Here is a 15,036-nt window from a genome sequence, read left to right as displayed (position 1 = left end):
CCAATCCTTTTTCTGAGTAAATATGACAAATACTTTTCTGATAACAATGTTGCACATGCATTAATATTATTAGGAGTTTACATTTTTATGTTAAGGATGAAAAGCTGCGAATTACCTGTATTTATGTCCTTGTCATGTGCAGGGTGATCATGTATTTCTGTAGTTAACACATAACTCAAAAGTGATTTAATGCAATTCTGCACACACCCTTACAGATACGCACTGTTTGAGGTGTCAGTGTAACAACATTTGTACTAATTTGACACACATTTGACTATTTTATGGAACATTACAAAGTGTAACACATGGTGTGAGTTTAACGTTCCTTCCAGAGAATTCATCTCCCTGTCACTGTCGGCCTTTCCCTCTTTGCATTCATAATTTGAATTTTATTCACGATACACATTAAAACACATAAAGTAAATAAATAAATACAAAATTTTTTAAATATAGGCAAAGAATAACTTGTAGTTTGCGCAATGCTTCTGTGCACAGAGACTGCTATTAGAGAGTAAACTGTTACAAAAAATTCTCACTTTATGATGTGAGATAATTTAACAACCACAGAAGATGGAATTGAGAAAGAAATGAAAATCAAAGAAACAGTGAATCTGACAGCTCGGAACAGCTGCGTCTGTGTCGTGTGTATCTGTCATGTGTCATGCGCTGACACATTTGCTACTATCATGTGGTGTTTAACTAGTAGGGACCCGTTTCTTAACTTTTGCGGGTTTGTTCTCCTTTCAGCCATATAGAAGAGTCTAATAGTTGATAATTTTACTGATTCCTATCACAAGGCAGCTTTTTCCACCTGTTCTCACCAAGTGCTTTTTCACTCTGGGTTTTCTTTCTTAATATTGACTAACAGGGACCTTTAATGAAGTTTCCCGACATAATTGTGTGAATTGAAATAAAAAAATCTAATTGAATGAAGCTAACTTTTATTTTGGTGAAGGAAACTGTTGTAACTGCCACGTATACGTTAACGACTGCCTTGCTAGTACGTGGTGGGGTCTGACTTTATCTTAAGAACTGCCTTAATTCTTGATGACATGTTCAACATTCGTCATAAATTTTGGAAAGCCTTGGCGTGATAGCATCACAGAGTTGCTGCACGTTTGTCAGCTGCACATCCATAATGTGAATTTTCTGTTTCACCGCAGTTCCCAAAGATGCGCTATTGCACTGAGAGCTGGTAACTGTAGGCTATTTGAGTGCAGACAACTCACTGTCGCGTTCAAGAAACACATAAAGCGATGGACAGATGTGGCGTTTAAATGATGCTCAGTGCTTCACACCATTACATCATTAAAAGTGGTCAGTGAGTTTGGCTTACAGCTATTTACTGGTGGTTTTAGTGTAAACTTTTACTTGTGGGCAAGTGAGGTTTGTTCACATGGTCATAACATGATCTATTGTGCAATTCCATGTGGCCTCTTTCTTTTTGTTTGTGCATTGGTCTTTGCTGCGTTCATGTCAAAAGATAGATTTTAGGGATGGGATAGATTTGTATGCGTATTAATTGCAAGTGGAAAACTCATCAAAAATGCTCCTTCATTAAAGATTGTGATTAATGACACACCCAAGACATTGACTGAGTAAGCTCCAGGGCGACATAACCTAAACTCATAGTTCACTAGGTTTGTACTATAAATATAATCAGCTATTAAAATTGTGCTCCAAGTGTTGTAACAGGTTAGTAGTATTACCTTTGTGGTATTGCTGTCCTGCTTTGTTCATAAATAAATAAATGGTGGAATTACCTTCGATAGCAGAAACCATTTTTTGTTGTCTTCCTTTTGTTTGTTTTCTTTACTAAAGCCAAAAATGTTTCCAAACAGTGGCAATTTTTTTTTCTTTGGGACAAACCCCTCAAGTTGTGCATTCAGCTTAGTGTGTGAGTCTTCCTTCACAGAATAACCCGGCAACTGCCCATTCGTCCTTAATATTTGTTATATAAGAAATGCATGGGCTCAGTGTTTTCTTAAAAGCTACATTTTGCCCCTTTATGTTGCTATGGGAACACATCCATACATAATTTAGTAAAAGAAGGCTAGTTATTTAATTGTATGTTTTTGTGACAGCTCCTCTGTCTTGGTTGAAGTACACAGTGTTGCTTGCGATTAGACCCTGATACATCTTGTTTCCACGCTGGAACATTTGGATAAAAGTAATTAATTATGTGAAGCACCCATATTTGTTTCGATTTGGCTTGTTAACCCTGCAAGCTGGTATTGTTATTAAGCAGGAAATCTATCAGAGCTTTAAATCTGACTTTCATATGATAATTAAAGCTTAAATTGAAAGCTTAACTCAGTGAATCCGATTTAATTCTGAAACTGGGAATCACAATAAGTGTCATATATTTGCATTATTAAACATGTATATATATATCTCTCTCTCTCTTCAGTCAGTCCTCTCTTTCTGTCTCTCTATACCAAACCAACAAATGTAATTTCACATTTTGTTTCTCCAGGTTATGGACACTCTGTCCAAGCTTTCTCACACGACAGTTGCTCAGCAAGCAGGATTCAAGTAAGTCATCAAGTTTTCAGTAAATTGCTTCTAAGTGTTATTTCTAGGAAAAAAAGGTCATCTAACCATGTGAACTTTCCTTTCACTTATATCTTATCTCCTCCTCCTTCTCACCTTACCCACACTGCAGGCACATTTATAGCTATGTCTAATTTCCATCTTTAACAGCTGTTTTAGTTAATGATTAAAAATGTTTCTATTTATACTTGACTGTGCAAACAGCAGTGGTATTAAATTAAAAGACAAGATATAATTGTTGAGTAAGTATACAAAATCAATATGTCAAAAACAGAAATGAAGCACAGGCTGCAAAGTAGTTAAGAATAGATACTGTTGATCTCAACGATCAGTTCAGCAGTTCTAACAAGTGATCATTAATCATTTTTTAGTGTAAAATATATTTTAAACAATTGCAAGTCTTCCTCTTTTGAACAAAGTACGCTTGGTTTTATAAGTTTCCATCTTTTTCTATTAGACTGCTCTTGATATCTAAATACATGCTGATTTATCAAAAGTTATTTTCTTGTCCTAAGTTACTCAGCAGTGCTTTTCCCCCCGACTGGAGCATTTATTCTGTTAAATACTGAAGCTTATACTACTTTACTGTCACTTCCAGGCCATTTCCAACGGACGAGAGCCTACAAAACGAGGACATTTACAACAATCTGGAAGACATGATTGAGTATGTATGAAGCTTCTCTCTGTGGGCCCATTACTAGTGTTGATAGAACGTGATTATTTCACTCAGTAGCAGAACCAGCTCTGCTCATCATCCATGCTCTCCTGGGGTCTGGACACCCACATGTTTTGTTAACTGGCTTGGCTCCGTTTCGATGTTACTGTCAGAGGAAATGAATGAGTAATTCTACATGTTTTTGCTGAGTGCTTGCACACCCACATCAGGGATCTGGATGGGTGCTGCTGACAATGTGATTGATCGACAGAGAAGAGTAATCACAGGTGTATAGAGCAATTTTTGCATTACGCTCGTAGCAAATAAGGCTTTTAATAATCTCCAGAATTTTCATTTCTGTGAATCATTCCTTTTGGAAATACATAATTCCTGAATGTTAAACGCAGTGATTGTTATTTAATGCTGAGTTACTCAACCGGTGTAACAAAGGTTACTTCTTGCATCTCTTGTGAATGCAAAAATTAACTGATAATCAGCAGATTTCAGTGGTGTTTATTATTTTTTTTGTGTATGTCATAGTGAGAATGTTCCTGAGGACGAAGATGACTTGTATGCAGCGGTCTATGGCCTAGAAGACGATTATGCTGGTGGCGAGATCTATGAAGACCTCATGAGAACGGAGCAGCTTCCCCCACTGGTACCACAATTAGTCAGCGCTCACACACACACCCCTCAAACACCACACAAAACACTGAATACCTTTAACTCACATGTCGAATAGTTGGTGGGCGTTGTTGGAAACAAAATCCACAAAATCCTAATTACTAAAAGTTTAGTGCAGCTTCTTACCCGGTGCAGGATAATCCTCTAAAACTCAGCATTGCAACATCTTTACTGAGCAAGACTCATAATTTAAATAACTTACACTTCCACAGTGTAAAAAAATGTTCCAGTCATATACTAATATATAATGAGTTAAGAGACATATATGTTATAGTAGTCCCTCTGCAGCCCCTAATCTCTATAGAGTCACGTAGAAAAATTTCATGGGATTGTAAGTCCTGTGAAAAAAAGTACTAACCTGCTAACCATAAGTACTAACCACAACCTAATTGTAACCCTGACACTGAAACCACATTTTGAGCCTCAAAAATGCCTTCGAACTCGTGAGGACGGGCATTTTGTCCCCATAAGTGAGTGTGGGGCCCCACAAGTAAAGAAGCATGACAATTTTCTGTCCTCACAAAGATGTCTAAACATGTACACACACATGAATGACTAAATTACATTATAAAATAAGGTGAGATACCTTACTAGTCTGTTATTTAAATCCTACTACTTAGAATAAAGAATAGAATAAATCTAACTATTGAAACATTTTATATGGGTTATACTTGCAAATTGAAAAATCCTCCTAATTAATCCTAAAATTTAAAGCATATCAAAGGCAGATTCTTCCGATTTCTTGATAGTTTTAAAAGTATTTTAGTAAATTTTGGTTTGAAGGGACCTAATTCTGTTCTCTTCATCTATTCACTTGCCACCTGCTGCACCTTACTCTCTGTTTGGTGGCTGTTAAAACATTGCTTTCCTGTCTGCAGATAGAAATAACAAAAAGATTTTCTTTTCTTTTAAACATTCAAGCAACAGTTTCTAAGATATCTGTCTTTCTAGAAGCAAGCAGAGGTTGATATCCGAAGCTGCTGCCTTACAGAGATTAAACAGACAGAGGAGAAATACACGGAAACCCTCGAGTCAATTGAGAAGGTACTGAACTCTTGTTTTTCCTTTTTTGAACTAACAAGTGATGGATTTACTGCATCATAATGCTAAATCTAATCTCAGTGACAGTAAATGCTGTAATTGTTATAATTTTATACAACACACGGAGCACAATATTGGGGTTTTTATGGGGAATTTTGGGGAAATCCCCAGTTGCCAATTCCCTAATTTGTTTGCTGTCAAACATCCTATGTGACGTGTGTAAATGGTTTCAGTATGAGTTATAAATTATTTACAAATTCACTTTCACGCTGTTTGTAGTTTCCAGCTGTACAGTAAATAAGTAAAATGGCCTAAGAAGAGGAGCTGAATTCAGTTTCATTTAGGTTTTCAATGCTTCTGTCTCCAGTATTTCCTGAACCCACTGAAGAAATTCTTCTCTACTTCTGAAATAGACAAAGTTTTTGTAAACATTCCAGTAAGTCACGCTAGTTCTCACTCTTGCCACACACAATTGAAAGATACACTTTTCTGTTCAGATACTGACGGCTTCTTTCTCTGATGCAGGACTTGGTTAGACTTCACAAGAGCCTGATGGCTGAAGTGCAGGATTCCATCTTAAACAAAAATGCCTTAAATCTCTACCAGATTTTTATCAGCTACAAAGAGAGGTATGTGAGGAATTATGAACATGTTGCATGTAACAAAAAAGAAAAGTCTCAGTTATTTGAGTTGAACTTTCGCTTGTGGAAATATGCAACTACAGAAGTGCTGATTTTTGTAGTAATTTAATTTTCATTGATTGCTATCTGCAAAATTTATATTAAAGCTGTCAGTGTTGTGTAAAAATCATTCTTTAAGCCCACACATTTTAAGTCCTTAAACTTTGTACAGGTGTGTTTCAGAAAGGTTCAGAGTATATACAGCTGTTTGAGAAATGATCCTTAACAACATGTGTGGCCCTCCGTGCACACCCAATGTCCCTTCCTGCTAGTCACCACTCATCATGACCTCATTTCCATTGAATTTTTATAGATTGCTCATTTATGGAATATACTGCAGTCGAGTGGAAATTGCCATCGCCGTTTTAGACCTCATTTGCAAAGAGAAGGAGGATGTCCGTCTGAAGCTGGAGGTGAGACATTAGAAGAAGCGGGCCTGTCTATAACATGCAATGACCACCGATATACAGATCAAGCTTTCAGTGACCTCTAGTGTATACTGTTTTCACTACACTTACACGTCTTTAGATAATGCATTATGCGCTTCCTTTGCTTCAGCTTTAACAACAATGATACTAGAATTTAAAATATATATGTTGTCATTCTTACTGCCAGTCAGAGTTACATCAACAGGACACTTAAAGTGAATGTATTTGATGCATTCTAGGTCGTACTGTTCAGTTACTACATTTTTGTTCCAGGAGTGCTCCAAAAGGGCCAACAATGGGAAGTTTACACTGAGGGACCTGCTGGTTGTCCCAATGCAGAGAGTCCTAAAGTATCATCTCCTTTTGCAGGTAGAGATGTTTGACTCACGCAGTAGCATAAAAATAACATGTGACAGAAAAGTCTTTGTGGCTTTGTCACTTTTTCTTTGGGTTAACAAGTATTTGGTATTATTTTAATATCTATGACTCACTTATCACTTTATATACATCTACATTTATACTGAGCAATTTCAGTGGAATAATTTATGTTTATGTGTAGCGAAAAATTAGTTGATTGATCCCAGAAAAGAAAGCAAAAATGTCAAATTGAAAAAAATAGGGTTGTTCCAATTTTCTCATCATTTGCAAATATTTTAAATACTAAAGCATTCATCAACTGGTCATAAAAATAGTTGTCAGTTGCAACCAAGCTTCTTGCTGGGGTGCTTGCACGGTTACTTGTTGCTATGGGAGGAACGAACATCCAGAATTTCCAGATGTTGTTTGGTTTTTCTATGTGTGCCCTAGAAAAATCCATAAAAAGTTTGATGTTTATTTAATACTAAAAAATTTTTTTTACATTTGGTGCAAGTTTTAATCACTTCAGAGCGAAAAGGGCTTTTGTCAACTTTATGTTAGTTGCTCCAACTACCTTGTAGCATGTCAGTGACCACTTGAGGGCGACATCCTCCACAAATTTGATTCATTGTTCTCTCCCTTTGATATCCCAGAAGATCCACACTCAAAAAAAGTCTAGGTTATTATTTAGTTCATTATGTTAGTGCATTTTGATATATTCTCCTTTTTCCTCCAAAATTAACTGAACCAAGATTGTTTTAAATCATTCTCAGAATTTATGTAGATTTGTTACACATTTTGCAGGACGGTTGTACATAAAGTATTCATTCACATACTGGATTCCAGACTTCAAGCTTGTTAGATTCCCACAGATTTCACTGCATACTGATTTACTGTATGACACCATCTCCCCAGCTCAGTATGAATCCGAGGTCAGACTACAGCTGGCAGGATAGATGAGGGCTTTGCCTAGAGAGCTTTTAAAAAAAATTGTTGTGGAAGGTAAAGCCCTCCATGGTGAATGGTGTTGATCCTGGGAGTTCACAGACACCCCTGAGGAGAAACTGTGTGATGGAGGGACAAAAAAGAATGAAAGGGGAAAAGAAGTGGCGAGGTGGAAATTAAGTGAAAGAGGTTACAGCACAGTTAGGAAAGAGCATTGTGCCATACACGGCGCAGACACACCAGTTTGAACAATAGTCAATCTCTTATTGTGTAACGTTACCACAGAGCTAGTCACACCGAAAGTCATTCTACCACTTTTAATATTAAGCACATATAATATACATAATGCTGTAATAATGATTAAATCTTGCTAACGCAGTTTTTCTGCCACGAACATCAAACACACACAGCAAACAGAGTATCGGCGGCATGTATTTTTAACTAGCAGCATCTGTCTAGAATTAAAAATAAAATGTCAGCAGAAAATGAAGCACAATGTTAGCAAACACGTTTTCTGTTCAAGTACGTAGTCTTATTTGCTGTGGAAACAATTCACTGTGGTCTAGAATTGTTGCATGTTTTCTTTATTGCTTAACAGTTGTTTAATCCATGTGATTAAAGAAATAGATGTTTCTGTGTGTGTGTGTGTGTGTGTGTGTGTGTGTGTGTGTGTGTGTGTGTGTGTGTGTGTGTGTGTGACATCTTTTTCTTCCTGCACTTTAACTGCTGACATTCAATAGTATTTGAATGTCAGCAGTGCCGTGTATTCATATGAGTTTTGTTTATTGCATCTAGGAAGAGAAAAACCATGCGTGTATTCATCTTTATACTTCAAGCTTGAAGAACAGAAGAACTTTAAAATTTAAAACTGTTTTATGAGTGAGTGCGAAGAGTTGTCTGTGTCTATGTGCTAGACTTGCGACCTGTGACAGACTTGTGACCTGTCCAGGGTGTACCCTGCCTCTCGCCCTAAGACAGCTGGGATAGGCTCCCCCTCCCCCGCGACACTGAAAGAGGACAAGTGGAAGCGAATGAATGGATGGATGTACACTTTCAAATTTACCTATATAATGGATTTTATGAATATATTATGGAATTAATTATCTTTATCTTTACATTACTGATATTTAGATAGTGTGCAAAAGTCTTGAGCCACTCCTCAAGTCTTTATATTTTCCTTCCTCATTTATCTTTGGACATTGGCTGCTTTTTCACTCATTTTGCATCCAGTCCTTGTACCTGACCATTTTAAAAATTTATTTATTTATTTTTCTTGGCCAACTCATCAGATGAGTCAATGTTGTGTCTACACATAACAGGCAACTTAGCAAAGAACCTATTTTAAACAGTGTATTTAGGCACTTTGTTACTTGCAGCTTGTTGCAGAAGCACGCGATTTCTTGTCTGTGTAGGATCCCAGACACCTTAACACCCACTCACATCCTGGGCCTTCTGACCTCAGGAAATCACATGATAGCATGGGGCTAGGTTTCACAATGAGTTCACCCGAAACCTTGGCTGATTGTGACCTACACCTGTTTTCACACCTTGGTTCGTGTGATTAGGTTAGAGGATCACTAGGGGTCCATTGTCCCTCTTGGGGGAACACTCCCACAGGGCTTAAGTCTGGGACTCTCCAAAATTTGACCTTAGAACTGAAGAAGCTTCTTGGAAGTCTAGACGCTTTTCTTTCCAAACGCCTTAGACCACATAATTTCTTCCCGAATTTCCCCAAAATGCCAAGGTTTAGGCATAAAAAGTATTTTTAGTCGTTGAAAAGTATCTGACAGTCAACAAAGACCTGACACAACACCTGAGAGATGCAATACCATTTGAAAAGCAACTGCAACAGCATAAAAATGATCCCAAACACACTACCAATGCAGTAAAAGCATACCTGGATTCGAAAACACACAAACATTGTCAGTTATAGGCTTCCTCAGAGCCCAAACCTCAACATTAGTGAAGCAGTGTGGACTCAACTTCATATACAATGGAACAAAAGGCAGCAGCAGCCGAAGCTTGCCCACAAGATTTTAGGCTGTGTTGAAAAATAAAGTTGATCTTACCAAATATAAAATTTCATGTTCATTAGAACTGTTTTGCTTTGTATACTTTCCATGAATATTTGCACATTTCAGCGAATCACTGCACTATCCCACTTTCCATGTAAAATATAAAGTAATGAGGAACGACTCAAGACATTTGCACAGTATTGTATTTCTAATTGTTCATTCTGAAAGATCATGGACGAGAATTAAACTTACTTCATTTGCTTCAAATGATATTTATACTTTGATAAATCCCATAACCAGCCTTTGCCGAGAAGCTTTTTTTTTCATATACTCTGAAAATGAAACAAAGCAGAAGAAAGAAACCCTCCCTTTCTTTCTTCATTCATTTAATTTTGATTTCAGAGTATAATTATCTAATTACCTGATGCTATCCTGATGTTTTAACAGCTGTCCTCTGAATATGAAGGGACCCATTTGGTATAGGATGAATCTTGTCTTTCATACAATTTAAAAGTGATCCTTAATATAAAATCAATCCATGTAGTGATGCTAAATGTGCTTGCCTATGCAATTGTAGTTCTGTTAGTGGATGTAGTCTGCCACTTATTTTCTTTTCCTCTCTAACAGGAGCTAGTCAAACACACTCAGGATGCTGCTGACAAGAGCAACCTGAAGATCGCTCTTGATGCCATGAAAGTAAGTGCAGTGCTTATGGTAAATGGTACGTAATCATAGTGATTTTAGACTGTTAGCAAAAGCAGGCTGATTCAGCAGATTATTCCAAACGGTCTGTGCCATTCAGCTATCAATACCTATTAAATAAAAATAGGAAGCAAACTCAAACACACACACACACACACACAACATGACATGATGGCTTTTCTGACTGAAGAAACAAACAAGAAAAAGAAACTACAATACAAACACGCATTTATCCATTTAAAGTAAAGGTGTGGAGAATATTGTCATTCACTTTGTCTCCCCATCTAATTCTCAGCACTGAAACATGCAGATATTTTAAATGGGCGATTTCCCCCAAAATGTAGCACAAAAGACATGATACTATCTTTACAAAACGATTTGTTTTACATGTTTAAATTCCTTCAGACTGAACTTACAAAGCATAATATGTGTGTTTTTGTGTCTGTGTGGGTCTGTATTGTCAGGACCTGGCTCAGTACGTCAACGAGGTGAAGAGAGATAATGAGACTCTAAGGGAGATCGACCAGTACCAGAGGTCTATTGAAAACCTGGTAAAATAAAGATTTTTTCAACAATTAGCAGCAGCTGTTAGGATTGACCACATAAGAGTGTAAAATATCACTGCAACATGTTTTTTCTTTTAGAAGACATTCAGTTTTCGCAAGTGCTTAAAAAGTCCAGTCTTTGTCTAAATTTAATGTAGTCTAAGGGAATCCACCACGAAACAGAATTCAGCTCAAACATGCACAATGATAAAAGATGCCACTATATACGGCTAATAATAGAGGTAAAAAGTGTATTTTATGTATCTTTGAGGTCTTAAAAATCCCGCCTTAAACCATATCAGAGATTTAGAGAAAGATAATACCATTTAGAGCTGCAGTGATGACTATCCACAGAAAATGTATTGGGTAATAGCTTACTAAATATTTCAGTCATTCTTCTTAGGTGCGAGATGTGAAGAACTTTTCTTTTTTTTTTGTAGATTTTTCAACTGTGATTAAAAACAGAATCATAATAAATGTCTGATGGGATAATAAAACATTTTAGATAAGAATGATTTAAAAGTAATCTGCATAATTATGGATAATTAATGCAATTTAGCTGCATCCACTGAAATATATTTATATTATTGTTCAGCATTACCGCTGACATTAAAATGTAAATTATGTTTTTACATTTCTGAAGGTTTCAGTAGTTGAGAGAAGCTGGTCAAAGAAAAAACAGGGAGGTTACAGAGAGTCGTGAAACCCAGCAGCAGAGACAAGAGAGCTTGTCAGATTACAAAGACCCTCATCCTTGTCTTGACCTGATTGCACATGAATGAACTTTAATCAGTGAATCAGGTGGCAGGAATCAACTGATCTAATCAATTGAATGTCCAAAAACCTACCTGATGTCTTATTGTGAATATTATGTGAAAATTTATTTGCAGAAGTTAATATTTTATGGGGATTTGATTCATATTAGTATACTTTTAGGTACTTTTATGAATATATATTGCATTCCTGAAGTAGCTGTTAGGTGTGATTAAAACCTTTTGCTTTCTCAAACTATCTTCATTTATTTTTCTCTTCTTTTTAACTCTTTAAATTCAACTTTCGCTTGGATTCCAGTTGGTAGGTCCCAGTTCTGCATCAAAATGTTGAATTAATCAGATATGATCCTTGTATGTTTTTCAAGCCTTGAGAAAGATGAACCTTGACATTTTAAGAGTTGCTTGATCTCCAAAGTGTATAGTCTAGCGTTTTTACCTCCTTTGTGTTTTGTTTGCAGAACACGCCGCTAGTCACCTACGGCCGGCCAAAGGGAGATGGAGAGGTGCGCATAGTCTCCAGTGTTGACAAGAAGAAACAGGACAGGTTGTTGTACCTCCAAGTTCATTGTTTGGGAAGGAAAATTAGGATTGCAGACAGGAAACACATGCATGTTAAATTAATTTTAATGAAATGGTTTTCAAATTTTCAGAAAAATGTGGAATTTGGAGTGAAAATAAGTTGGTTTCATTTTTGTAAATAAAAAAAAGAAAGAAAGAATCAGCAATATTGAGTTTACTGACTTGGGGTCATAGGGTTCTTGTTTTGTTGGCAACAAAAAAGAACCCTACCCTACAACAAAGGTTGTGGGATACAAACACTTTCAGGCATCCAAGAAAACGTCAGACTAAAACTGTGGTATCTGATATATTTACCTTCAGAGTTAAGCCAAATACTGGTGTCAGCTTTCTTAACCTCTAAGGCAAGAAAGTAACAACAATAAAAACAAACCTACTTTGCAACAACTGTACGTGACATATATACTCATGTTAATAATGAAGCAATGTAACACTCTGTCTTCTTATTTCATAGGCACATCTTTTTATTTGATGTGGCCGTCATTGTTTGCAAGCGAAGAGGAGACAACTATGAGATGAAAGACATACTCGACCTCAACTACTTCAAGATCACAAACAACCCCACGCCTGACAGAGAGGGTAAAAAGGTCAGACACGGTGTACTATATTAGTATTTTTATTGTGTCATCTTTTATTGTGAAATGGATCTTTATCTGTCTGTAAATTACGCTAATGAATACACTAAGGAATGTTGTCATTCAGTTTGGCTGTAGCGTTTATTTGTTTTTTGGCAAACACGGATGTAGAAGCCCGTAAGGTGCATACAGTTTACACACGATGCTATCTTTCGGCTTGTGGGAACATTTGCAGGCCGTATTGTAGTGGAGTGGACTTGTTGATGTCTTGTTGATGTATGCCCACAGATGGTGTCTTCTCACTCTGCTGCTGATTGCTAATGTGAAAGTGACAGCTTGCCAGAATGAAATGGCTCTGTGGTTTTTCTCAAAGAGACTCTATTATCATCCTCATTTACTCTATTGTCTATTTTCCGTTTGACAGTGATTGGTATATTTTAGATAGGATTATTCAATATTTCTGAATTAAAAATCTCGTCTGAAACATGCAGTGACATAAACCCCTTAATGATTCTTAACACGGTCGGATACATTTCTACCCGTCATTTTTATCCCGCTTTCAACCTAAAGCTCCATCAATCACATACGACCTTTATTTAATGCTGCACAAAATGACACAGACACATGTGTAAGAATTTCTTTGTCGCAAGACTTGCACCCAAAAGCTAATAGTCAGAGAAAGAGATACTCTGTACCTACCCCCATGAACACACAAGACAGCGATATTAATATCAGGTGAAGGATGTGCGCAATCCTCCGAGGCCATTTAAAGCTACAGCCCATTTTTTGGTAGATTTCATTGAGCGCTGTGACCACCGAGCACCCTCACGGTTATCAATGATTTAACACTCAGAAACTCTTAGGACTTTTCAGAGCCAGTCACAGACAGGTAAAGCCCAACCACTTTTCCTGTTATTAAATATGATACAATCAGCTGAAGCAGATTAGACTTGAAAAAGCCAAGAGGTTTGGGAAATGATTTAAAAAGTCCCTTAATGGACCCATGGGCAAGGCACTTAAACTGAAAGTGCTGCTGTGGAGCTATTTAGTAGCTAGTGGTTGAAAAAAAAAATGCATTTGAGGATAGCTGATTAATTGAATATGCTTCTGAAGACAACAAGCAAACAGTTGTCAGTTTAAAATTCAGAAGACGTGGTCAAGATCTGGTATAGCTGGCTGGTTTCTGGCCTAGAAGTTATGTTCTGAAATTTAGGACTTTCCGAAGCTTTCTAGTTTCTCTAAGAACGCTCTGTCTCAATGTTAACACAGCTTAAGTCATTCAGTACTCTCTGTGCAGAGCACGTGTTAAAATCTTATTGCTGCTGCTCTCTTGATGCACTGATCTGTGAGGCTGGTGGCAGCCATCTTGGCACAAAGACGTCAGTGGAGACTGATAAAAGCGTTATGGCTTTATGTTAGAAGGGTGGTGTCTGCATTTCTTTTTGCCTTGTCATTCTTTGTCTTTTTCTTCTCCACCTTCATCATCTTCTTCTCTTCTGTCACACCAACAATCTGCTTGTCCTCTTGTCACTGCTTCTCTAAACCTTTCTCTGTGGTCTTCCTCTTTTTGTCTATCTTGTCATGTCATTGTTTGAACTAAAAGAAATGTGTGATTGGCAAGATTACAAATTACAAGGTGGTTCAAAATGATGCTAAATAAAATTAAACCCAGACTGTATTTTAGATATTTTGAGATTACCATGATTCAGTAAGCCCTTAGTTGTCTTGGTCAGATACAAGGCATAAATGCTGGTGACGAGGAATAGCACCCATTTCTTAATGTGCTTATTTTCTTTAGACATGGCTCGTGTGTGATGGAACAATAAAGGAAGAATTTGGCATTTTGGTGAATGGGTTTATTTCCCCTATACTGCAGTACAGGCACCACTCTTATGTCTGTATGGCAGATATGAAGCTAATCCTGATCGACTTATCACATACACTAGAAGCACTGTGTCTGTAGCACTTCTGGTTGCAGTGGTTAGCACTGTCACTTCACAGCAAGAGGTTTCCTTGCATGTGCAAGCTTGGCAACAGACCACATGAACTGGACAGGCAACTTTGACGGGGGGGGGGGGGGGGCATTTGGCTCAAGTGACTTTGCTTTTTCATGAAAACAAAAAAATTGCACTTGTACTTGCACTGGCACATACATGCAGTACAATCATAGATAAATGTAGCTATAGTTATAACAGTGCAAACATGGTTGTCTTTGATTGCAGAGGCAAAATAGAAAAAAGAAAAGAGAGACATTTTCTGTAGGTGCAGAAATGGATCAGGGAAATCACCAACGACTGTGAGCACACAGTGTCCTCAACACATTTCCAACGTATTTGTAGTTTTTGAGTGAAACAGCTTCACAAGCTAGTTTTAAAGCGAGATAAGGGGTAGTTCTCAAAGTCTGACCTGCCCATCGTCCTCACTTAGAAGCAACTACTGGGAGCTGAATCGATTGAACTCACACTGCAGCTTATCAGCAATATGAGTCTTTAGTTTTTCATTGCCAC

General features: G+C 37.3%; 1 protein-coding gene across 3 annotated transcripts in view; it reads left to right on the top strand.

The window, feature by feature from the left end:
- Positions 1–15,036, top strand: part of LOC146647809 (guanine nucleotide exchange factor VAV3-like) — a 49,507-nt gene that overhangs the window by 9,281 nt on the left and 25,190 nt on the right. For 2 of the 3 annotated variants that reach the window (XM_085389307.1, XM_085389309.1), the window contains exons 3-14: positions 2,477–2,535; positions 3,152–3,217; positions 3,749–3,866; positions 4,844–4,936; positions 5,301–5,369; positions 5,459–5,562; positions 5,927–6,026; positions 6,315–6,410; positions 9,986–10,054; positions 10,525–10,611; positions 11,837–11,922; positions 12,409–12,541. In XM_085389307.1, the coding sequence (XP_085245433.1) occupies positions 2,477–2,535; positions 3,152–3,217; positions 3,749–3,866; positions 4,844–4,936; positions 5,301–5,369; positions 5,459–5,562; positions 5,927–6,026; positions 6,315–6,410; positions 9,986–10,054; positions 10,525–10,611; positions 11,837–11,922; positions 12,409–12,541 (1,080 nt within the window). The remainder of the gene's footprint in view (positions 1–2,476; positions 2,536–3,151; positions 3,218–3,748; positions 3,867–4,843; positions 4,937–5,300; positions 5,370–5,458; positions 5,563–5,926; positions 6,027–6,314; positions 6,411–9,985; positions 10,055–10,524; positions 10,612–11,836; positions 11,923–12,408; positions 12,542–15,036) is intronic. The other variant, XM_085389308.1, reaches the window with a different exon arrangement.

This window comes from Rhamphochromis longiceps, linkage group LG18 (genome assembly GCF_057381845.1).
Source record: "Rhamphochromis longiceps isolate RC_006_pf linkage group LG18, R_longiceps_female_GT1.1, whole genome shotgun sequence".
Taxonomy (NCBI): domain Eukaryota; kingdom Metazoa; phylum Chordata; class Actinopteri; order Cichliformes; family Cichlidae; genus Rhamphochromis; species Rhamphochromis longiceps.
This window is presented reverse-complemented; position numbering and strand designations above follow the sequence as displayed.